Source organism: Eutrigla gurnardus, assembly GCF_963514095.1.
Source record: "Eutrigla gurnardus genome assembly, chromosome: 2".
In the NCBI taxonomy this organism is placed as follows: Eukaryota; Metazoa; Chordata; class Actinopteri; order Perciformes; family Triglidae; genus Eutrigla; species Eutrigla gurnardus.
Genome location: NC_139916.1, coordinates 15,120,791 through 15,145,115, shown reverse-complemented (window position 1 = coordinate 15,145,115; position 24,325 = coordinate 15,120,791). Strand labels below are relative to the sequence as shown.

At 43.4% G+C, this 24,325-nt stretch overlaps 1 protein-coding gene across 2 annotated transcripts; it reads left to right on the top strand.

Annotated features, from left to right (window-relative positions):
- The first annotated feature begins 2,587 nt into the window (after nucleotides 1–2,587).
- Nucleotides 2,588–23,854, top strand: LOC311026253 (RNA-binding protein Musashi homolog 1-like). 2 transcript variants are annotated; one of them, XM_084029666.1, is made up of 14 exons: nucleotides 2,588–2,751; nucleotides 3,300–3,340; nucleotides 4,131–4,212; nucleotides 4,379–4,463; nucleotides 11,867–11,908; nucleotides 12,374–12,466; nucleotides 17,255–17,303; nucleotides 17,832–17,914; nucleotides 18,127–18,244; nucleotides 19,105–19,185; nucleotides 19,523–19,579; nucleotides 20,656–20,715; nucleotides 21,177–21,331; nucleotides 21,443–23,854. In XM_084029666.1, the coding sequence occupies exons 1-14, from the start codon at nucleotides 2,687–2,689 to the stop codon at nucleotides 21,482–21,484; spliced, it is 1,053 nt and encodes a 350-aa protein (XP_083885792.1). In that variant the 5' UTR covers nucleotides 2,588–2,686; the 3' UTR covers nucleotides 21,485–23,854. The 2 variants fall into 2 exon arrangements, with proteins under 2 accessions (XP_083885792.1, XP_083885791.1); XM_084029665.1 differs by having other exon boundaries at nucleotides 21,410–23,854.
- The last annotated feature ends 471 nt before the right edge of the window (nucleotides 23,855–24,325 follow it).

Below are 24,325 nucleotides of genomic sequence, written 5' to 3'. Positions count from 1 at the left end.
TCAGCTGACCAAGCTTTCCCCCGGCCAAGAGACTGTCTGACTTAGAGGTAATGCTGCTAATCTAGCACTTAGCTGGTGAGGACGGCCTGTCACGTGGGGTGAAAGAGAGAGGGAGTAGGGAAGACCAGGTTTAGGTGAGGGTTGAACTGTGATTGGGTAAATACTGGAAGAAGGCTGAACAGGTGTTTTGGATGTGATGGATGAGGATGAGAGGTGGCCAGCAGGAACAGGTGGGGGGGTTAAGGATAAAAATGAATGAATGAATGCATGTGTTGGATCACAGCAGGAACTGGCCACGGGTGAGGTGAGAGTTGGACTGAGCAAAGGTAATGAATACACATACATCACGTCCATAAGATCCATATCAGATCACATCGGCCCATGGACAACAGATGCAAAATAGACATTTTTGCTAATTCTGGTGCATTTACTGTCCATGACTAAATAAACCTTAAATACAATCGAATAAATACATTGCTACTCATCACATATGATCACATCATATCCAATCACACGATATGGCGCGACTCACATCATACAAAACAATATCATTCCACAGATGATCACATTACATGACATCATATAGGATCACATCTGAGGATCACATAACATTACATCCTATAAAATAACAGCCAATTACATCATAGAGAGCCATATAAATCATATGAGATTATATCATAGGATCACATATATCATCTATAGTCACATAATCACATCACATTACATATTAGATATTATTAAATTATATAAGATCACATCACATTACATATTAGATAACATTACCTTATACAAGATTACATCACATTACATCATATAACCACATTAACATGACATTATACTGTATAAAGGTCACATATGGCATCATGACTCACTATATCACTTAAAACATGATCATATATAATATCCAACATAGGACAACATCACATTACATGATATAAGATCACGCCATATAGGATCACATCACACTACACCATGGATCACATCATATAAGATCACATAACATTACATCATATAGGATCACATCACATTACATCATATAGGATCACTTCACATTACATCATATTGATCACATCACATTTCATCATATTTGATCACATCACATTACATCATATTGATCACATCACATTTCATCATATTTGATCACATCACATTACATCATTTAAGATCACATCATATAGGATCACATCACATTACATCATATAAGATCACATCACATTACATCATTTAAGATCACATCATATAGGATCACATCACATTACATCATATAAGATCACATCACATTACATCATATAAGATCACATCACATTACATCATATTGGATCACATCACATTACATCATATAAGATCACATCACATTACATCATATTGGATCACATCACATTATAGGATCATAATCCCATTTCATCATATACAATCACATAATAGTATCAGATCCCATTTCATCATATACGATCACGTTACATCATGAACCATATTAATCATATAAGATTACATCATAGGATCACATCACATCATATAAAATTATATCATATACCCTCTGTGATTTCTACATTACATTACATCATATTACATCATATAGAATCATATTATCATGTATAATCACATCGTATCACATCACATCGCATAGGGTAGGGTCACATAATATGGAGATGATATTTAATGACAACACACATTGCATTATATAAAACGATATCATGTACAAGATCCTATACGATTGCATCACATCATATAAGAACTCATCACATTACACCACATAACATATTACGCATCTCTGATAACATAACACAACACATATTACATAACATAAAACAGGACCTTGTTGACCTCCATGCAGTCTAAAACTACAAGAATGACTTTGTGTCCCTATCCTGTTTTATGTTAGTGTCTGACTGCAAAGGAAATACACCAAAGATGCCCAGGGTTGTATTTATCTGGCAGTTTAAAATATACCCACTTATCAGCCAAAAAGCCATTGGAATAAATCAGAGTAGCACTCACTTCCTCACCGTGTGATTTGCCCATACCCAGTCAGCTAGTAGCCCCCACCTCATCAACAAGACCACTGCAGATGCCTTAGACCTAACCTGGCACCGTCAGAATCATCACTCTCCATCAGAAAATATAAAACAACAACAGCAAATCTGCTAATGTGGATCAACTACTAATGATTGACAAGGAAATTAGTCAATAATACAACCCTATTGGACGGATGATTACATTAAATGCTCGCCTGTATTATTGTATGTGTCTTCTAACTCGAAAAAATATGATTTTATCTCGTATTTATGTTACAATAGAGAAAAGCTGCTGGAGATCTCCAAACAGTGGAGGCGCGTTGACGGGCCACGCTGCTGTGACCGACCAATGACGACGAGAACGGCGGGGAAACACTCTGGCGCGAGCGCCACTGGCAGCATGAATAATGGCAGGCAACGTGCACGAGGGGGAGGGAGGGGGGGTCCGAGGCTAGGGTAGGCTACGGGAAAGCGAGGTAGAGGCGGAGCTTATCTCTGAGCGTGTATGCGTGTGTGTGTGTGTGTTTCCTCGCTCACCCCTCCTCCTTTTAGCCCCCCCCCCTCCTCCTCCTCTCTCGGCCGCCCGCCCCTGAGTCTGGAGCAGCAGCAGCAGTGGAGCTTCACTGCCTCTCCTCGCCTCACAGTGCGGGAATATACCAGCGGAGAGCGGAATGGATACGGAAGGGAGCCAGAGCAGCCTGTCCTCCGGCACGGACAACTCCCCCCACGACCCCTGGTAACGGCCTCAGCGCGCCCCGCCATGCCTTCTGCTCGCCTCTCGGCCCCGATTCGAGTTCACCTTGGACTTTAGTTGAGTTCAGTGCGGGAGCAGAGCCGCGCCGAGACAAAAGACAAGCACGTTGCGTGTGTGTGTGTGTGTGTGTGTGTGTGTGTGTGTATGTGTGGGATGGATCCACTCAGCGAAGGAGACACAGACGCACCGCTGCTTTCCGCCTCTTTCCCTCCTCCTTCCTCCCTCGTTTGTTTATTTATCTCGCTTTTTCCTCCAGAAGGCCACATTGCAACTTCTCCCCCATCATCTGGAAAATCCTCTCCTTTCCCCCCCTCTCTCTCCTCTCTCCCTCCTCTAGGGGATTATAACGGCCCGACTGGCCGATCGGTGACTTCGCAACATGGCCGATGCTTTTTTTTTTCTCTTCTTACTTTATTGATGCTATATTGCACATTATCCCCCCCTCCTCCTCCTCCGTTTGAATGTGTGTTGTGCTCGCAAGACGACGTGTTATCCTGTGTGACTTAACGGCTTGTATTTCTCTCATTCAGCAAAATGTTCATCGGGGGTCTGAGTTGGCAGACGACACAAGGTGAGCTGTCCCGCACGCTACTTTAACAAGTACTGAATGAAAGCCTCTTGTTTACTCCTGTTTCCTCTCCTGTGCACGCATTCGCCCTCCATGTTACCCCCGAGGGCTGCTCGAAGTTGAAGGAGAAAAAGGAAAAAAATACTGCACATAGTTAAAAATCAAAGCCTCCTATTCAATAAGGATCAGCTCTTAGGATTTAGACTCGCAGAGACGCGGGGGGAGATTAACGCTGGAAATGCATGCACACACGACGACCCCTGTCCGCCTTTCCCCCCTCCGCGCGCTTGTTACGTTGTTATAAATAGAAGGGGGCATTTATAGTGATCGCTTATTATGCGTTAACGCAGAAGTTCGGCTCGTAAAAATGCCCCCGACGACGCGCGCGCGTTGTTGCCCCCCCCCCCCCCCCCCCCCCCATCGTTGCACTCCGCTGAATCCCATTCATTTGGTTTTAAGAGACCCAGAAAAAAACGAGCGCAGGGTGAACGCGCGGATTGTGTTTATTGTTGTTTGCGCCGGTGTTATTATTTACCCCGCTGCGTCTAAAACGGCGGAGTGCAGCTTTGTTTGTGGTCCGCGGGGCCTAATGGGCGATTGTGCTGAATGGCCAGATAGCCCCGCGTAACAGTCTCTGAGGGGCTGGAGGGACACAAACACAACGTGGTCCGCCCGACCCCCATTGTCTCTTTCCAGCCACCTCACCGGGGTGCTGTAGGAGAGAAAAAAGAAATAAATTCTGATCACATTTATGGATTGTTTTTTAACAATGTCGCCTTGCTTGTCTTCGCAGAGGGCTTGAAGGAGTACTTCTGTAAATTTGGCGAGGTGAAGGAGTGTATGGTGATGCGGGATCCCGTTACCAAGCGGTCGAGGTAAGAAGGAGGCGTGTGCGCTCCGCCGTCCTATCACTGGATGCCTCATGATCTACTTCTTACACGCTTTTCCATCAGATTGTCTAAAGCTGCTGTGAGTTTGCTTTCTGACTTCTGAGAGTTGCATTTGTTTTTTGTGTTTTTTTTCTCTGTCTCTCCTACGCAGGGGGTTTGGGTTTGTAACATACGCAGAACAAGCCGGCGTGGAGAAGGTTTTGGCGCAAAACAGACACGAGTTGGATTCCAAAACGGTGAGTTCTCCCTTTTCTGAAGAGCTGGATGCTGCCAGATAATTGTCTTGGGTAACTTTTCCCAATTGCGTGTAGTGTTTTTCCCCCTCCCTCGGTGCATTTTGCCTCCCTCCGTGTGGCTTGTAAAGTTGAGGAGTGCGTTTTGGAGCAGCCCCCCCTCCTCCTCCTCCCCTCTCTGCTCATTTCCCCCTACAAATCCTGGTTCAGGGCGCCAACATGAAAGCGTTCTTTCTTGGTCTTCATTGCCATGGTTACCTGGGGACCTGAATGGGGTAGGAGCCCCTGCTAAACCCTCACAGGGTTTATGCAGAGAGCTCACAAGTTTTTTTTCTTCTTCTTCTTCTTTTTTCTCATAGAAAATATCAGCACCAGTTTTCTAGTGGCAACTCTCAGAGTAAAAAACAACGTTGAGGAAAGGAAACAGTTGTGGTAGCAACGGGTGGAAGTCTGTGCGGTCCCAATGAGTCTTAGTTGAATTTAACTATTGAATTAGACGCCGATGTTTGTTTGAGCGGCTACGATCAGAGGGCCCTCAGTGATTTCCCCTCCTACGTTTCTGCCACACGGAGATTCAAATGTGGGGAAATGGGACAAACCGGTCACCAGCTTAGAGGTCACAGAGCACACAGTGAGCTTGTATTTAGCTACGTAATGTAGAGGACGCTGACATAGCTACATGTCAGAGCTGCTGACTCTGATTTAAATATGTGTGAAGGTGTGAATTTGACTGTCTTGGTCATGTAGATTAGTTGTAGGCATGGGGACTGGGTGTGTCAGTGTGTGGCCTCTCCTAACCACATGTACACACACACACAGACACACACACACACACACACACAATAGGATCATTTGAGAGTGAAACGCGGTGGCACAGAAAGGCAGCAGAGCCCAGGGGTGGAGAAAGGTAGAGTTGGTTAGTTGTTGGAGCAAGCCTGTTGCCGGGGGTGACGCCAGCCACAGGAGACAGTGCTGTAACTGCACAGCCTGATGGGATTTATGTCGCCATAACAACTTCTCAGCTATTTTGCATTAACTTTAGACACTCGGCTCGGTTGGGTAGCAGAGCTCACACACACACACAGATAATGTTGTCACGACCTTTATTCCAAGCTCGTATGTACGATTAGGATATTAACTCTGAAATTTTAGTTTTTCAAAAATGTTAATTTAATTGCACATTTGGATCTGTCAGCTGCTGTGAGGTTTTTCACAAAAATTATTGTTGCCGCTGGTAATGTGTCACATTTTTCACTTAGCTTGGAAGTAAGGTGTAAGCAACTGTAAAGTGTTACTCAGTGAGTCATATTACATATTAAACCTAGGTAGTGTTTGAGAGCCAGACCCTGTGTGTGTGTGTGTGTGTGTGTTATGTGAACACTGGTTGGCAGGCCACTGGTGGGGTTAGGAGTTGCCCTATTATAAACCAAAACACAGCTACAGCTAAACAATAATAATGTTAACCACTCGAATGCAGCTTTGGTTGCTCAGGTTGTCGTGGCAGCAGTCTGCGGGGGAAGCACACCGTGGTCACATTTATCCAACTGGGCGTTTTAAACAGGGTCAGGGTTGCCATTTTGGAAATAAGAGCCCAGCCTTTATTTATCATGTTTTAGCAAATTGCAAGAGCTGCATTGTTAAAGAAAAATATAGAAATGGTTTCTTAATTCATGAAATATCATGGATGACTGAACGGCTCATTCGTCAACAGCTCAACACAGTTTTTCTTCTGCTTATGAATAATTGCGGAGGAAAAGAAATCACCTTTGGAGAGTGTTTTTTAGTCGAGGCTTAGAGTCAACCGTGGGTCAGGTTCTGTGTTGTTGGAGAGAATATTTTTAATAACACGCGTAGCTTTATGGGGATCAGTGTCAACCTCTGTAACGGTTCCAACACCTGTCCCGGCTTTAATTATTTTCCATATTTATTTATTTCTGTGCACCTTGTGTCTCCCTCACACCTGGGCCCTCGTGTGCCCCTCCCCTCTCTCCATGGTGAGGATAAACTATTGTTTGATCAGCAGGAGATGTGAGGAAGACATTCCTCCCTGGAATGAGGAAGAATATTCAGTGCTCTGATTTTTTTTCTTCTTTTTCTTTTTATGCTGAGCCTTTTGGTTTGTGAGAAAACACTCTTGAAGGCCTGAAGCAGGTAGGGGAGAGACGAGGGAAGTGAATGAAAGGGGATGGAACACAGCAACAGGCTGACACACAGGCGAAAAGTAAACCACATCACCTGGTGCAAGGTTCGTGCTATGGTTAAGTGGTATTAAACATTTACAGTCCCGTTACATCCGGCGTGGTTTGATCCGACCTTAGAAAAGAAAAGCGGCAAAAATGTATTCTCTCTGTCCGTACCTGTGGGCCTACCCATTTAAATGGAACAAATGGGAGGTTGTCTATTGTTTTTAGAGTGAGGTTGTTGTTTTGGTTGGAGGTTAGATTTCCTGTCGGGGCAGAGCCCGGCCTCAGGGCAGTGGTGTGCTGTCGTATTTTCTCCGGACAGAGAAGAAGGACACAACTGGTATTTGTTTCCTCGGGAACAAGAAAAGAACGAAAACAGATAATCTCTCAGATCCAGGCAGATGGGATTTCGTGCACTTTTTAGTTCTTAAGACGAATAAACGTAATTCTTTGGCCGTGATCATTGTGCACTTGATGATGCGTGTAATATAGTAATGTGTATTGTTATTTTTTTTAAAGTCACTGTCCAAAAATAACGTTACTTGAAAGAAAAACATATTTTCATTGAAGGGAATGGCAAAAACAAGAAACACAGAAGATCCTTTACTTTCGTTTTATTTTTGTTTGACCAAGTAAACATCACTGTCCTTTTTGAAATATTATACTCGGTTTTATTGTGACTTGCATCACTGTCTGTGAAGGTGCGCTGGTGGAACATCAGCTATATGACCTCATTCGTCCACCAGTCTGCCGTGGCTACTGGTCTAACACCTGGTTAGTGGAGAGTTTAGACGCTAGCGCCGGCTCCTCGATCCTGGCTGGAGATTAACGGTTAATGCTGACGTGGACAGAACTGGAGATGGGGGATGGAGAAGGTTGGAGGAGCGGATAGAGGGAGCCCAGCTCCCGTGCTGTAATTAGTATAGATCTGAAAAGCAACTAATCCGATTGAAGGAAACAAACTGGATTGGTCTTCCGAGGTCCATGCGTGGCCTCAGATCCGGGGATAAAGTCTGGACCTGCTCTGAAGGTGGATCCAGGCTTCTCTCTCCATGCTGCATGGACACAGGCCCACCCCCGTTACCACCACCACCACCACCACCACCCTAACAGGGTTACAGGGGCAGGGCTGAGTTTGTGTCGGGGTGGGGGTGGGGGCTCCTCATTAGTGAGCTTCGTTAACTAATTACCGTGCCATTGTTCAGCAGTGCAGATTGACCCTGCTGGCCCGAGCCCAAACCAAGTCTCTCTCTCGCTCTGCATGCGTGCATTGACAAGCCAACTGCTTTTGTCTTCTCTTGTGTTTATAGCTTTTTGTTTAGCTTATATTGATTCTTTTTTTTTTTTTGCCATAATGGGGCAGCTTGTGGTGCCATTTTATCAGTGTGGGTGTTTGCCATTTTGTTGCAAGAATGTGTTGGCAGGTGGGCCGATGTGTCACAGCTTAAACGTCTATATGTGCGATGGCAATACACTTGTTGTGGACGAGCGTGTATGTGTGTGTGTGTGTGTATTCTTGCCTGTTTAATTGCATGTACGTGTCTTTTTTTCTTATACATGTGTTATATGTTTGTGGGTGCTGCTGAGTGCGTGTGTGCCTGTGGGGGTAGCACGGGAGCCCCAGTTCCTCTACGGGCCCATCTGTTTTGTACTCTTTGTCCTGTTAATTAATGAAATCAGAGGGGCTGCCTGCTGGGACAGCTCTGCTGCACCGCCACACTGGACAGGCCCACTTTCTCATGGGTTGACTCTGTTTTTCAAATGAATGCCTTCTCCTTTCTCCCTGTGCTTTCTCATTTTCACACACACTCTCTCTCTCTCTCTCTCCCTTTGCCTATCAATCTGTTTGATTTGACGTCCTATTATTTTATTATTTTTGTTTTCCAGTTTGTAACACTGGTGGACGCGCTGGGCCACGTGAGGTGACTATTGGTCGTAGATTAGTCTAGTCTCTTAAAGCTAAACCACTAAAATCATATGGTAGCCTCTGCCGCCACGATGCTACTTTAGATGGAGCTGGGGTTTGGGTGTCACGAAGCGGGGGTTGCTAGTCAGGCCATTTGGTGAAACGCTCAGTCATAACTCTTTCTTGCAACTTTTTTAAACATCATTCACAAGCAGTTACGTTTTCCACCACTGTTGATTGGGACTGTTCCATCTCAAATGTGAGGCCTCTGAAGAGCTTATGTCTGAGTGTTGCAAACGGTGACCTGGCTAAGTCATTTTTACCTTGTGCTTTGTGGCCTATCTGTCTTCTTTGAGGCTAATCCACCAGTCTGATAGATGCTCTAGTTTTCTTGTATTATAGCTTTTTTCCCCCTCTGAGTACGGCCAGATGTAGAAATTACATGTTAGATATATTCTGTTATTTCACTGAAGTGGACTGATTTTTTAACAGCATGGCATGACTGTAGTCGTAGTAGCACTACTGCAGAAATTGTATTAGGCATAACCACGTCTATTTTTGTAACCTCCTCTACTTTAGGATGTTTTTTAAGAGCTCCTGCAAAACAAAGCTATGAAATATTGGTGTTTCGACAACATGTGCAATATAGGTGGGTAATATGATGTTATGTACCACGAGACATACAGCTGTTTTTCTACCTTTTCTTTTGTAGCATGGGATCTTTAATATCTCTGATTACATTGCATCAACAAGATTGTTGTCATTTACTGGAAAAGCCCCAAAAAACACTCAACTGAGTTTTACGAAAGCGTATCAGAATATACTGTAACAATTTTGTGATATTATTTCCACAAAGAAATAGTAAAAAACAGCTTCTCAAGCAGTATTGAAGAAGAAGCGGAGCTCACAAAGACACGCTGAGAAGAGACCGTTTTTCAAAATCACCACATCCTGTTAAATTGTGTCTGTGCGCTTTGGGCTGCATATTTTTGGGGAATATTTTACTGTATACACTGTACGCAACTGCAACCTTGAGAGTCCGCTGTCCTTATCAGCTCATTTCTGTATCGCTGCCTCATAATGGCCTAAGGCTGACACCTGTCCTCTAACAGTTAAAAGGCTCCTCTCAGCACCCGTATTTCCACGACACACCCGGACTGTTTTGTAAAGTGAGCAGGTGTTGTTCGAAAAATATGTATTTAAAAGATTTTTTCACGTATTGTATTTTTGCCATAAAATACATGCTTGGCCTGAAAACAAAATGTTATTTTCAGCCGTACACGCGCATCGCCACTTGTACTGTGAGCTGTGAGGCTTGTAGTATATTAAAAAAATGGCTACATCGGCATTTGCCACTTGCACCATTTGTGTCTTTTGCTCTCATTGTGTTGATGAAAAGCAGGTAGTGAGGTCACTGTATCGCTAATAACCACAGAGTATGAAGCCACACATCTATTATGTTACATTTGGCCCACTAAGCACAGATCCTGCAAGAAACGCTGCGTTGCCATTATTTGTGAGGACACTCTGTTGTTGCACTGCTGTCGCCGGTAGTCTCTGGTGGCTTTGCGCGTCCTTGACACCTTTGTCTCTGTAGCTCAGACCAGCTGGAGGTGACATGACTCCTCTTGTCTTCGTGACCCACTTCAAGGTGCAAAGACCTTCTGAAATCCCTCCCAAGGATGCTGCAGCTGCATCTTAGTTACACAGTGACACGCTCTCGAAGCGGCGTTAAATCTGAGCTACTTAAAGGTCCTCGTGGGATATTTTTGTCTGTAGATTTGTCATCAGAGGCGTGGAATCATCACAGGAAAGAGATGAAAGGATTATTACAATATTGAATGAACATCCTCCCTTGTACTGTGTGTATTGTACTTTCTGGCGTTTGATAGGCCCCCCCTTTAGTTGCCAATATCCATTCAATACCTGTGATAGCGGCTGTGTGAGACATAAGTGCTTTTGCGTCACACATCCAATTATTAGAACAAAGATGGAACTCTAAGACCATAATACACTACAAGGTCCTGTGACCTAAAAGCATCTCTGCCATTGGCTTGGGTGAGAAAAAAAAACACGAGATTTCTCGCAAATTTAAAATGCCAGGCCAGGCTTTGCATATTTAGCATTTTTAAAGGCCAGCTCATTCAAAACTCATTTGCTTCTAATTTTGTCTGTAACCTTGACCACTCCTGAGACATTCCACTTGGGAGTAATATGGATACACTCAAATCTGGCTAATCCAAAATCAGAGGTTGTCTGGATTTGTGAGATTTAAGAAAAAAAAATACCCATCTGAAATGTATTCGGAATATTAAATGCTAATTTTGGATTGCCCTGCTTTGGCCGAGATGCATTTAGTTGTGTGTCTCAACGCACAAGTTAAAGAATGCACGTATTCACGTCTCACTGTGTATTTTGTTCCATGAGCCTGTTTGTTTGGCCGGTGTGTTTGGATTTTTTTTTTTGGGGGCTTGCATAAACAAGGGTCTAGTATACATACTCCCAGATTAGCATACATTCTATTTCTGGACCCGCAGGCCCGTCAAAGGGGGTTCAGACTTTTAGGCTCTGTGTTGTAACTAATTCAAGTTAGTTAACAGTGTGATAATTCATTGATGCCCAGAGCCAAATTCCATTTAGACAAGCGCGGGATCAGCTACCGAACAACATGTCCGGAGTGGAGAGAGACTGTCTTTGCCCAGAAGAAACCTAAGCTGGGGGGGGGGGGGGGGGGGGGGGCATATTTATGGTGGGTGTTCTGGGTGAGAACAGGTCTGCCTCGCAGTCTCAGAAGAAACAGGAAAGAATATTAGTTTTATTTTGTTTTTTGTTTTTTCAGAGCAAATTTGTTCGGGTTCCTAGAAACCCCATTTACATTATGCCTTAAACAACAAAATATATAGATTTATTCAAACATGTATTCATATATGAAATATTTCCTTCCTTAACAATGCATTTCCATTTTTGGTACATTCATGAAAGCCCAGTTTGTTACGCTTTTAATAATTTTCTACACATTGTGTTTTTAATAAGGTCAGATAAAAGAATATGTATAATTATTATGATTTTCATGTACAACAGCGAGGTCTGTGTGTCAAACAATAAGAAAGCAAAGCGAATGTCAGCTCATTTCTAATAGAATCCTCTAAATATCTGTTATAATATCTGTGGCGGTTGGTCACGATCACAGTTCATCGATCAACAAAGCTGCAATCAAATCGGTAGTAGCATGTCTTGAAAATGTGTGCGTCATTCCAAGAGCAGACCTTTTACTTTTACCTCTTTAAAACTCATCTCAACTCGTCTCTCCTCCACAGATCGACCCGAAGGTGGCGTTCCCCCGGCGGGCTCAGCCTAAGGTGAGTGCACCCTGAAGGGGTTAACGGCAAGGACGAGAAGTGATGATGTCACGTGTCACAGCTCATCACTCAGTCCTGGTCGGCCGGGATAAGAGTCTGGCAAGTGACCAAAGTGGAGCAGCAATCCACTTGTCCAACCTGACACCGTGACCCCGTAGCCTGATCCCACCCAACCCCCGACCATCGGCGGCCGAATCAAACCAAACACAGATTTTTGTTCCTGGTGCACAACATAAAGGCAAAGCCACACAGACAGTAGTTACCTGTAAACACGCTCAACCCCAGGTCCTAAACCTAACAGACCTTCACCTGAAGTGAATTAGATGGAGCGCTCAGAAGAGCTTTCAGAAACCTCCGAGATTAGATAAACACCAACAAACACAAAGTCTCTCTATCCGCAGCATCTCCCCCCCGCCTAATGTGATTAGTGGTAAACGATGCCATCTTCTTCTTCTGTGTTACTAGCTGGTGACCAGGACAAAGAAGATCTTTGTCGGAGGACTGTCAGTCAATACCACCATCGAAGATGTGAAGCATTACTTTGACCAGTTTGGAAAGGTAAGCAAATCTGGGATCTATTTGTTGAACTCTGTGATCATGTCTCTCAGATGTTCTAGTGCAGTGGTTCCCAACCTTTTGTGTCCCACTGAACTCACTTGTTTCAAGTCTTAACGCACTCTAAGTCGCAACTTTGGGCGTTCATGTGACCCCAATATGTGGTCCAGTGAAAAAAAAAGTCTCTGTTTTTATCAAATGAGCTGAGCTACTCCGCATGTACCCAGAACAAGTCCCCCCCTGGGGTACAAGCACTGTAGTCCTGGCTGGGAATCACTGCTCTAATGGAGTGTGCACCTTTGATAGATTATTTTCATCTGGTGACCCTATCCCTTTGACATCTCTCAGCTTTGGAAAAGCATGTTTTCTCTCTCTTTCTCTCTCTTTTTGTTAACTCTTTTTCACTTTTCCATTTGAGTTGACTCAGAAAAAGTGTAAAAAATGGTCCTAATTTCAGAAACAAACAGATTATGGGAAAGACAGGACTGAAAGAGAGGACTGAGAATTAAGAGAAAGGAAATCAAATCCTGTTCAGTCATTGATGATGTGCCCTGCCGGCTACAGTATTAGGTTGTTTGTTAGTTTCTCTCTTTTGTTAAGCGGTTTTGCTCTCTTACAATCACATCTTAATGTTTTTTTGGAGTTCTTCATTTGTCTTGCTCAGCTCCTTTGAATGAAATTTGGTGAAAGGCAAACACATGCTGTGGAGACAGATGAGTGGCCGGGGAGAGGGAGGAAGGAGAAAAAAGAAAAAAGAAAAAAGAAAAAAGAAAAAAGAAAAAGAAAAAGCAGCGAGAGGAGGGGAAGAGAAGAGGGAGATGGTGGGGGGGACTGAAAGGGAAGAAGCAACCCCCCGTAGAGAGAGAGGGAGGGGAGCTCAGAAAGGTTGAAGGGCAGAGAAAAGTAGGAATGTTGAGATAGTGAAGAGGAAAAAGTCACCATGAAAAGGTAAAAAAATCTGATGTGCCCTAAATGTATCAGAGTGTCCATCGTCCAACGTTGGGCTACTTTTTCTATCTCAGTCCACTTTGGGGGGTTTGGAACTGTCGGTGTAGACTTCAGGCGCTTCTATTAACTAATCAAAAGCAACAGCTGCTCCTGTAACAGCCCCTCATCCAAAATCACCACCTCAGACACCAACTCCCCTCCCATCCCACACACACACCCTGCTCTGGGCCCTCTCAGCTTGTTGCCGTGGTGACCTGCTTTTGCCCATTGTCCCACTGTAATCCAGTGGGGTATTTTTTTTTCCGTTGTTTTCTTAAGAAAAAAAAAAAAAAATGTGTAAGAAATGTGCATTTGCATGAATGGAAAGAAGGGTGAGCGCGTGCATGAAAGTGTGACGGCGGCATCGGTCGTAGCTGCCATCGGTCGTAGCTCACGTTCATTTGTACGGACAGTAAGACTCGCGGTCAGCGATCCAGCCGTCCCGGACATTAAGTGTGTGGTTCTGCTGTCGGTGTAAGCGTCTGAAAATGAACATGGCTTCAGAATGTCGGCCTAATGGATCGGAAGAAATTAACAGCACGAACCGCCTTCTGCCTCGTGTCTGGCTGCGTTTCTCTTTCCTCAATTGGCCTCTGACTCATGTTTGGGGTATTTCAGGTAGCTGGTTGAAATTCACACAATATCTTCTAATTCTGGTGTCGGGGTCGATGTGGGACACGCCGTGTGTGACCATCACACACACTTTTTAAGTCATCGTAAGGTGCACGCTGTGACACGTGTTCCTCCACTTGTGTTTTTCTAAAATGGCAGCTCTGCTCTGATTCCCTTCTCCCCGGTGATCACAGACAGTCATATCTAAGACAACACTCCCTCCGCAGGATGAGGGAATATTTGGACTGTTTGGACACGTGAGACCAAAGCTGTATCAAGGATAGCGCCAATCCCACAGTGCATTCCTGCTGAGCGGGAGGTATTTCTTGTTTATTATCTGAGCCTGGTTACAAGGTGCAGGTTAGGTTGGAGTAGGACGCGGTGTCCTGTTTATTTTCATACTGTGGCACCGCCTCGCAAAAGGAAAATACAGAATGCACTGTGCATTTTTCAGCGACCCTTTGATACGAGCCGTCGTTTATTTTTTTGGAGTGCACTTCTGAGGTCACACCTACACAAACTTCATTAGACCCGGCTGAAATGGACGCTCAGTCCACATGTCAGGTGTTTGGGACCAAATCGGAGGAGTCACAGGCATGTGTTCATGTGGGGTTTCCTAACTGGACTAATCTGAGCTCCTGTTGCTAAATGTCCCCATGGCAATAAGACTAGAGCAGCCATGTTTCTATGAAGCCTGAATCATGGAAGGCCTTGTAATATTGTGATAACGTCTCCCTTCTTTTTGACCGGATCAGAGAAATATGTTTTAAAGTGGGAATCCGGCATGCGGTCTGTTGATAATTAGCATATCGGGGATTTTTGGTCAATCCCAAAGGAAATACCTGATTTCTTGCTTGTTTTTTATCCCGCACCACATTCCTGAAAGTGCCATTAAAAAAACGACCGCTGGAACCCGTCTTCTGAAATCAAGTGAGAGAATAGAGCAAAGGAAGGAGTGGATGAAATGAAAAATGCAGCATGGACAGGGCAGACGGGAAAAGTTGGGACTCCACTCACCCATGTGAGCTGGCGATTAGGAGGCTTGACTGAACACTTTGTCTGCTGGCCTGTTTAGAGAGAGATGGCCGGAGAGAGGGAGGGAGGGAGGGAGGGAGAGAGAGAAAAAGGAGAGAATGAAAGAGGGAGATGTGAGGAGACAGAGGGGGGGGGAAATGTGAATGCCACCTTTCATAATCTTGCAGAAAAGTGTAATGAACTTGTCAGCAAACGCTTGTCCTTCAGACAATAGTTGCACGCTTCACTAAAAACGGGATATTTTTAATGCCGCTCTCCGAGAACCGCGGGATCACGGCTGACCCTCGCTTTTCGGTGCATCCAAGAACATCGGGGACTTCATGAGAATATGACCTTAACTTTTCTTCGCTCCCCGCATGCACGCTGACTGACTAGTTAGCGACTGATCTGCTTCTAAGCCAATCTCAGACCCCCGGAGCTATCCAATCAGATTGTCTTACAGCACCCTGGGCATCGGAGATCGTCTTCTTATTGGTTTTGGCAAGGGCAAGGAGGCCGATGTGCGACCACAGCATAAGCCCACACACGTGACCTGATATTTTCTCAAGTCAGCGTGCCATTGGGTTCTAATGGAAGGGAACCACATTAGCCTTAACGCACAGCGTATTATCTTTTATCTGGCTTAGAAAAATGCGGCTTCGCAGCTCGACATATCCTCGGGCCGACAGCGCTAACCATCGGCCGCCCCTTCCAGAATAGATTTGTGGCTAATGCTAGCAGGAGGGCTAGCTGTGCTTGTAACTCTACTCTTATGATAACATGTTGGCTTGCAGCTGTCTACTTACTGTCCTGTTCCATGACTCTCTGCTGTGTCATTGAGTTTGGACGACCGGAAGGGTGGAAGGCATGAGAGGAGAGGAGGAGGGGAGGCGGGTAAAAAGTGAATGAAGGACAGAGAGAGGAGGGGGTGCTCTCTCGCTCTCTCTCTCTGTGTGTGTGTGTGTGAGTGTGTGAGTGTGTGTCCAAGCTATATGTTGACATGGTGAGAGTTAAAAGGGTCACGGAGGTTGTAGGCGCGACTCTGATCCCCTCATAATGCATCATTTGGCATGGAAAAATCTTAAATCTCGTTCCCTCAACTTTGATGATGTGTTCAACGTCTCAAGTAAAAGGTTAGAAATGAGATGACCTGGTCATCCAGAGGCTTCAGCCACTCGTGTTACACTGGTGTGAGTTTCAGTGCTTGCCGTCCCTAATGAAAATAGCCACGTAGTCATGCTCCACATGTATCAGCGTGACGTGGGAAGATCTGTGTTGCAGATTTTTTTTTGTGAATGTTTTTACGATACTTTGGACAGAAAAAGCAAAGGTCATTTCCACAGCGATCCCGGCCCTCGGAGGAGGAGGAGGAGGAGGAATATGAATAGGCAGTGGAGTGAGTGCAAAAAGGAAAGTTGAGGGAGAAGGAGAATGAAAGGAGAGCGTGTTGACAAAGACTCTCTGATCCACAATGTTCATTTATCCTCCACCAAAACTTCACCTGCTATTTTTTAATCATTCCATTATTCATCAATTTCTTGTTTTGTTTTTTTGGTCACATGCTTTCTCTCCCTCTCTTTTTCTCCTTTCTCTCCATTCTATTCATTGAAATTAGTTTGCGAGGGAGCTGGGTGGGGGGGGGGGGGGGTCTTCTAATTGAAATTCTTTACAGAGTGTCCATGGGAATAGCAAACTTTGTGGAGAGGGAAAAAAGACAGCGAGGGTGAACGAATGAAAGGAGAAAAAAAAGAGAGCAGGACAGAGTTTGTGAGAACTCGGGAGAGAGACGGGCAGAGCAAAGAATGGGAAAGAATTTCCTCCAGCACGCCACGAACGGGAAACATTCACTTCTCTTTCACCTTGATAGATTGTGTTTCATTTTATTTTTATACGCCGTCCACCCTGCCGCTCCCTCCTTTCCCCAATCGCTCTCTCTCTCTCCTCCTTTTTCTCCCTCTCATTCTTTCTTTTTCTCCTTCCTCCTTTGTCACCTGTCACCCCTCCCTCGCTCCCCTCCACCCTCTCCATCTGTTTTCCCCTCTTACTCCAATGCTAAAGAGGGACAATGGCACCCCATGCTGTGTAATGATGTGTGTGCGTGGGTGTGTGACTGTGTGTGTGTGTGTGTGTGTGGGTTAATATGTTGAAGCTCATCTATTCTTTGCTTTGTTCTCACAGGTCGATGATGCCATGCTTATGTTTGACAAAACAACCAACAGACACAGAGGTATGCACTGCAGTGATACACACACACACACACACACACACACACACACACACACACACACACGTTATGTTAATGTGTCGACATACTAAGTGGGGACACCTACAACCATGTCCTCTTAGATGAAAGAATAAACAGCGTGATAGAGGTTTTTTCCCCATATGAAATGGAAAGACAAAAGTTTGATTTATCTCTTTATTTATCTGAGGGTCACGATACAGGGTCAGGAGTAGGGTGGCCCGAGAGAAATAGGGTGTGTTGATTGGTAGATTGAAGACAGTAAACCTCGGCTCTAGTGGACCACGCCCATCCCTGCTCATCCACGATGCCCACAACTTGATTGACGGGTAAACTACACAAGGCCCGGCGCTGAACTCCTTGTGTTAGAAATGGTTTTATTATAGTCACACAAACGTTTTTTCTGGGGTATTCAATCTGGTCAAATGTTTGCATGGAAATATACACTTTGTCTTCCACATCGTAAGGAACTTTTTAAGTGTGGGAGTAAGAGTGTGTCTGCGTGTCTTCCAGGGTTCGGCTTCGTCACCTTCGAGAATGAGGACGTAGTGGAGAAAGTGTGTGAGATCCACTTTCACGAGATCAACAACAAAATGGTACGCTTGTCAGCAACACATATTCATTTTTCATCTAAGAACTAAGAGACATGTAAGGAATAAGTCTCCAGTACATGTGTGACATCTCAGTGATGGAAGGATTTTATATGAGATTTGAAGTTTTCTGCCAGAGCTTGTTGTGTAGCTCGGTCATTATCTCCGTATTTTTTTTACTGAACTTATTAACGATCACCGGTTATCCCACGCCTCAGGTGGAGTGTAAGAAAGCCCAGCCCAAGGAGGTGATGACGCCAACAGGTTCAGCCAGAGGCCGCTCCAGAGTGATGCCCTATGGGATGGACGCCTTCATGCTGGGCATCGGCATGCTGGGTAAGATCCACAATCAAATACGCCCATAGCAAAGTCTCCATAAAGGTTTTATTTATAAGCAGTCCATGTTGTGGTTCAGAGCAGAAGCTTAACATAACATAAACATTGACATTAATGGGCAGTTTTACCAAATACGTCTTTATGTTATTCCACAATTATGAATGAATTTAACTGTTTAAAATAAAAGGTTGCTTTGGTTGCTGCTGGGAAAAATATATATATATATATTTTTTCAAATATAGGCCTGTTTTAAAGCTGTTTTGAACAAATACTCTACATAGATCTGAACCAGTTAAACGCTCTTTGTGTTTATGCGGAAATACAAAAATGAATCCATGCCATGTAATGGATGTCCTACCTCACATGTAATGTTTCTTGCCTTTACCCATGAAATCGGTACAAAAAAAAAAGCAGTTTACTTGAACTAAAATTGGCTTCTCTTCAATTTCTGTTGCTATTGATCTCGGCGTAAATGTTAACGCACTCGTCTGCATGGAAATGAAAGCACGATCTATGCTGTAAAAATTTAGAGGTCACAGGCTGAAGGGCGATAGAGCTACACACTGGAGTGAAATATGGTTTGAAAGCATCCTCATTGAGAAAAACAAACTCAGCTTCATGTGTCATTTGTGGTAGTTTGGCTCCCTCTACTGGACATTTCCCACTTTACTGCATCGTCGTTAGATGTTAACTCATTCGGTCTGGTTCGTACTTCCTCATTGGTGACGATGTAAACTGCTAATGTAGATGCTTTGATCATCATACGTCCCCCGTAGAAGAATAAAGTTTGTCTTCACGTCGTCATGTGTCTTGATTGAGTGAACCTAACTAAACAGATCATTATTTTCTATTTCTAACAGGCTACCCAGGTTTCCAGACTACTACTTACACCAGCCGCAGTTACTCTGGCATCGCCCCCGGTTACACTTATCAATTCCCAGGTAAATTCATATACATCTAACATTTCATGCACTCTTTATGTCTCCTGGCAGGGAGACAATAATGTTTTTCAATTTCCTCCTTCTTGTCTAAAATATCTCCATACGTCCACAATGGTTTCTCCTTATATTCTTCTGTGTTTATTTGATCTGCTTACGTAATGTCCCTTTATTCGGCTGTGACCCCTCCTTTTCCTTTTCTCCTACCTTCCTGCCTGTCCTCCCAGTAGATGTTTAACTATATCTGTGCTTGTTAGTGTTCTGCCGTGGCTTTGTAGTCGGGTCGGTGGATGGAGACTGTATTTACAAAGCGCCCTCTCTTGACCTTCTCTGTTTCTAGAATTCCATTTAGAGAGGACTCCCCTCCTGACATCATCCCACCCCCCTGAGCTGGCAGGTCAGTGGCTCCTCATTCCTCAAAAAAACAAAAGGATTAAAAGAAAAGAAGCTATTTAGCACAGGAAGGTGAAATCAAACCGAAAAGAAAGGGAAAAAGTGTATTTCCCCTTATGTCAAAGTGTTATGTAAACGGACTGTGCCTCTGACGTGAAAAGTCAGGTTGTTTACTAGCAGAATGAACAATTTTACTCAACTACAACAACCTTTGGAGCAAAAAGTCCAGTCAAGTGTTTTTTCAGCTGCTGTGTGAGTTGTGATTCCACAAATGATCCTTTAAAATTACAGTTAACTTTCTGTCTTTTAATACTGCGGCCGTATTAACCAGGAACCGTATAGTAAATGGACCTGCATTTATACGTACATATATTTATAAGCTGTACTCTACATGCAACATTCACTCTTGCCCAAGGCGTTGACATGCGGACTGGAGGATCCAGGGATTGAACTGAGGGCAATTAGAGGTTAACTGTAAGGACTGTAAGGGAACAGGTAGGATAAAAAGGTATATGAACTTTATATAAATGTTAAATAAAAAAATTTATTTAAGCAAAATTTAAATGAAAAGTTATTAAATAACATAAAGTAAATCAAGTATTTGATGTATTTCAAATCAAACAAATACATTGAAATTAAAATGTAATTAAAATCAGGTTAATCTGTGGATTAAATTGAAGTAAATTGAAATTCAGTAAATTACAATTTAAATGAGAAAAATCTATTTCAATTAAATTTTGTGTAAAAAAAAAAAAACATTTAAAAAAAACGTAATTCTGGACTAAATCTAACTGTGGATCCAACCCCTGAATCTCCAAGCAGCTCTGGTTTTACACTGCCATCTAGTGGCTCTGCGTCATACTTGAGTTGTCCTTGTTTTTTTATGGACATTATTTTGTTCCTTATTTAAATAGCCTAAAGTAACATTTTATAGGATTTGTGTAATTGGTTGTTGGATGTTGCCCCTTCACCAGCTGGATTTAAATCAGATGTTTCTGCAGACACTAGATTGGGTCTTGATTTGATGCGAGAGCGATCCACAATGACAATGCAATATTTTGGTCTGCTTGTCACCCTCAGCCATTCCCTTGACTGCATATGGACCAATGGCAGCAGCCGCAGCAGCTGCAGTAGTTCGAGGTATGTGTGTGTGTGTGTGTGTGTGTGTGTGTGCGTGTATGTGTGTATACGTGTATGTGTGTGTGTGTGTGTGTGTGTGTGTGAGAATCATGCTGAGATTTAAAAAAAATGTGTGTACTTGTATACTTGCCTTAGGTACAATGTGTGTACACGGCCCTACTTGGACAAATAAAAGAATATTTTTAGACGTGTGTGTGTGTGTGTGTGTGTGTTTGTGTGTGTACGTGTATGTGTGTATACGTGTATGTGTGTGTGTGTGTGTGTGAATCATGTTGAGATTTAAAAAAAATGTGTGTACTTGTATACTTGCCCTAGGTACAATGTGTGTACAAGGTCCTACTTGGACAAATAAAAGAATACTTTTAGACGTGTATGTGTGTGTACGTGTGTATGTGTATGTGTGTATATGTGTGTCTATTCCCTCTAGTGTTGAAGCCTGACTTGTCTCCTCTGTCTCTCAGGCTCCACCCCTTCACGCACAGCTGGTTTCCTGGGCACCAGCAGCCCTGGACCAATGGCTGACCTGTATGCTGCAGCCAACCAGGACTCAGGAGTCAGCGGCTACATCAGCGCTGCTAGCCCCGCCCCCAGCACGGGGTTTGGCCACGGTCTTGGGGTAAGTCATACGCCCCACCAACGCACGCACACACTTCACTGCATGCATGGGTGCACGTATTATTCACAAATCTAATAGAAAGTGTATCCACTCTTGTCCGTGTATCCCCAGGGGCCTCTGATTGCTACTGCATTCACTAATGGCTACCACTGAGAACACTCAGGTCATTGAAGATGGGAGGGCCTCTCTTCTGCTGATGAGCCAATCAAAATGCTGGCTGACTTTGGATGGCACAACCTGATTGGCCGGCCACAGGCTGTACCGGGCTATCCTGGCTCCCTGTGGTTCCACCCACCGACAGAATATCTTTTTAAAATCCTGAACTCTGTTTTGCTGTACTAATCTCACTTCGACGTAACGTCCCCCATCTCTCCTCTTTTGTCCTCATGTAGTGTAACAACTAGATCCCCTCCCTCCCTCCTGTTATCCATTATTTTCATTTGAAGCTGAGAAAAGAAACCTGCAAAAAAAAAAAAAAAAAAAAAAAAAAAGAATCTCTGAGGAAACGTTTGGCATCTTCGACAAACTTCACAGAGGACTATTCAAGTTTTTTTTATTCTTATTATTTCATTTCAATGTGATACGTCGTTTCATCATGAAATCCTTCAAGGCCGTTACTGATGTGAACTGAGAGAAAAAGCCGTGCGAAATGGGTCTTTGTCTGAAACCATTTTAAACAAAGGAAGAACAAAATCCAACAAAGTCCTCTTTTTAACTCAAGCATCGCGCAAACATGAAAAAAACAAACAAACCTAAAATGTATATTTTGGTAGTCTTTAAAAACAAAACCTTTGTAATATTGTTATTAATATTGACATAATAATGATAATCTGTAAGGTATTTTATTCTGTAATTGGTTTTAAAGCAATGTTTTTATGTCTTCCTGTAAGATATTGTACATAGACGTTTGGATGGGGGGGTGGGGGGGGGGGTTACTGAACCAGCTCGCATGTCATTGGTTGGTTTGGAAAGGGTTAACAGCTATATCATTGGCTGTCATCTACTACTATGTTTGGTCATCTCACTACTTTTACCAGTATGCATATGGTAGTATGTGTACGTTGTTGGCCAGTCAGCTCCAGAGACACTCTAGTGAAGCGCTGTCAATGAAGATAGCTGTTGAAAAAATACTTCCAGGAGTTAGTCTGGCACATCCATTCATCTTAATAACCGTTTTGTCACAAACTCATCACTTTTTTTGTTTGCTCTGCTTCTTGAAAAAGCAACTTTGACTTTATAATATCGCCACCATCGATGAACCAGATTGCTTGCATCTTCATGACAACTACTTCAGATTAAGATGACGGATTAAGGAAGCATCATAGGAGGAGAAATCAGGGGTTCATGGGGTCGGGATTTGACTTGACTTCCTCTTTGTTGAAAATATTATATATATATTTTTGCGCGATTCACTTCTTAATGTTTTATTTTTGTTTTTATTGTTTTCTTTAAAAAAAAAAAAATTCTTTTATGCGGTGTTCTCCGCCGTGAAAACAAATGAAGGACATTCTCAGAGAAGCAATTGTAGAAAAAACCATCACAAACATGTTCTGTCCTCTTATCGCTATTGAAGGTGCATGTGATTGCGTCTGAGTGTGTGTGAGTGAGTGTTTGTGCGCATTCATCAAGGTGTAATATGGAACTACTTTTGGCAACGAAGGAGCATTTCGATTGCCAATTTTTTTTGGTACTGAAAAAAAAAAGAAAAGAAAAGGAGATCACCCTGTTCCATTGAGGCTCGTTTGCTCCTCTCCCCCCTGCCTCCTTCCCATCTTCATATTTAGGTTTAATACATTCGTGCACCTCTGGAACCGACACATTCTTGTTTGTACACAGTTGCTGCTCCGTGCAGCGGTGAACAGAGGGGGTTTGGGCAAGGAACCAGAAATGGAACAGGGTCTCGCTCCCGGTCGGCTCTGATACAGGACCTCAGTACAGACGACACTGGCTGGCAGGGAAAAAAAGTCCAGAAGTTGGAACAAACTCAACATTTTGCAAAAACAAGCGGGCTGTTTGTTCAGCCTTCTTGCTGCAGCCTGTTTGATGTTCAGCACAGCAGAAGACTTCCTGATCCAGCCAGTAGTTCCTCTGTCAGGCCGCCTGGGACACGACATAAAACTACTGCTGGACACCAACACTGTAACTTTTTAACTTACAATAAAGCAATAAGTTATTTTTTACCTTACAAATGAAAATAGTACTATTATTGGTAATAGCAGACGACGTGTGGATAATTCTGCGGCATTAAGACTTATTTTCAGAAAAAAAAAGAAACTATATTTTTCTGTTTTGAGATCTTGTTCCCCTTGTATATTGATTTTAATGATGTCTTTTTGTTTTGTTTTGTTGATGTAAGGAAAAGGGCCAATGCTTTGAACGGAGCTTGTAGCTCTACACAAGCTCTGTTAAAGTTTAAGATTTGGGCTGTCCCCTGCCAAGCTTTACAACAATGCTTTTCTTTTATCCTTGTTTTATTTCTCTGATAAGTTCAATTTTAAAATCCTAATAAATTATTCTAAAGCGTATATGCTTGTGATTTTTTTTTTTATTATATAGTTGAGTATATATGCAGGCACACTGATGTCACACCAGTTAACCAGCAATGATGCAATCTAAGGTGGAAAAGATCTTGTTCAGACTGCAGGCAAATCAGATAGGATTTGTGTTTCCAGACATCACCAACCTAGATGCGTGGGTTGCTGTGGCAACGACATAGATGTCACTAACAATCTGACCAGCCATCGTCAAGCCTCTGACTGGGGTTTTTCCAAATTGCAAACGATGCACTTGTTACACCCATAGAGTGCAGGCTGACTTTAAAGAAGGGATTTATTCTGCAAGAATAAATGACAATGTCTGTTTGCTGGTCTTCAGTGGCATTTTTACTGATAGCTTGATATCAAGGGCCAACTGAGTTGGAACAATATAAATAAATACTATACAATCTCAAAATCACAACAATATTAGATATTATAATCTGTAATATAATCATGA

What these genes read in the sequence shown, in the direction of transcription:
- LOC311026253 (XM_084029665.1), top strand. Translation starts at nt 2,687, where the DNA reads ATGGATACGGAAGGGAGCCAGAGCAGCCTGTCCTCCGGCACGGACAAC. An exon ending in ACTTTGACCAGTTTGGAAAG is followed by an intron (nt 12,467 to 17,254) that starts GTAAGCAAATCT and finishes TTGTTCTCACAG; the next exon opens with GTCGATGATGCCATGCTTAT. An exon ending in GCTGGGCATCGGCATGCTGG is followed by an intron (nt 18,245 to 19,104) that starts GTAAGATCCACA and finishes TATTTCTAACAG; the next exon opens with GCTACCCAGGTTTCCAGACT.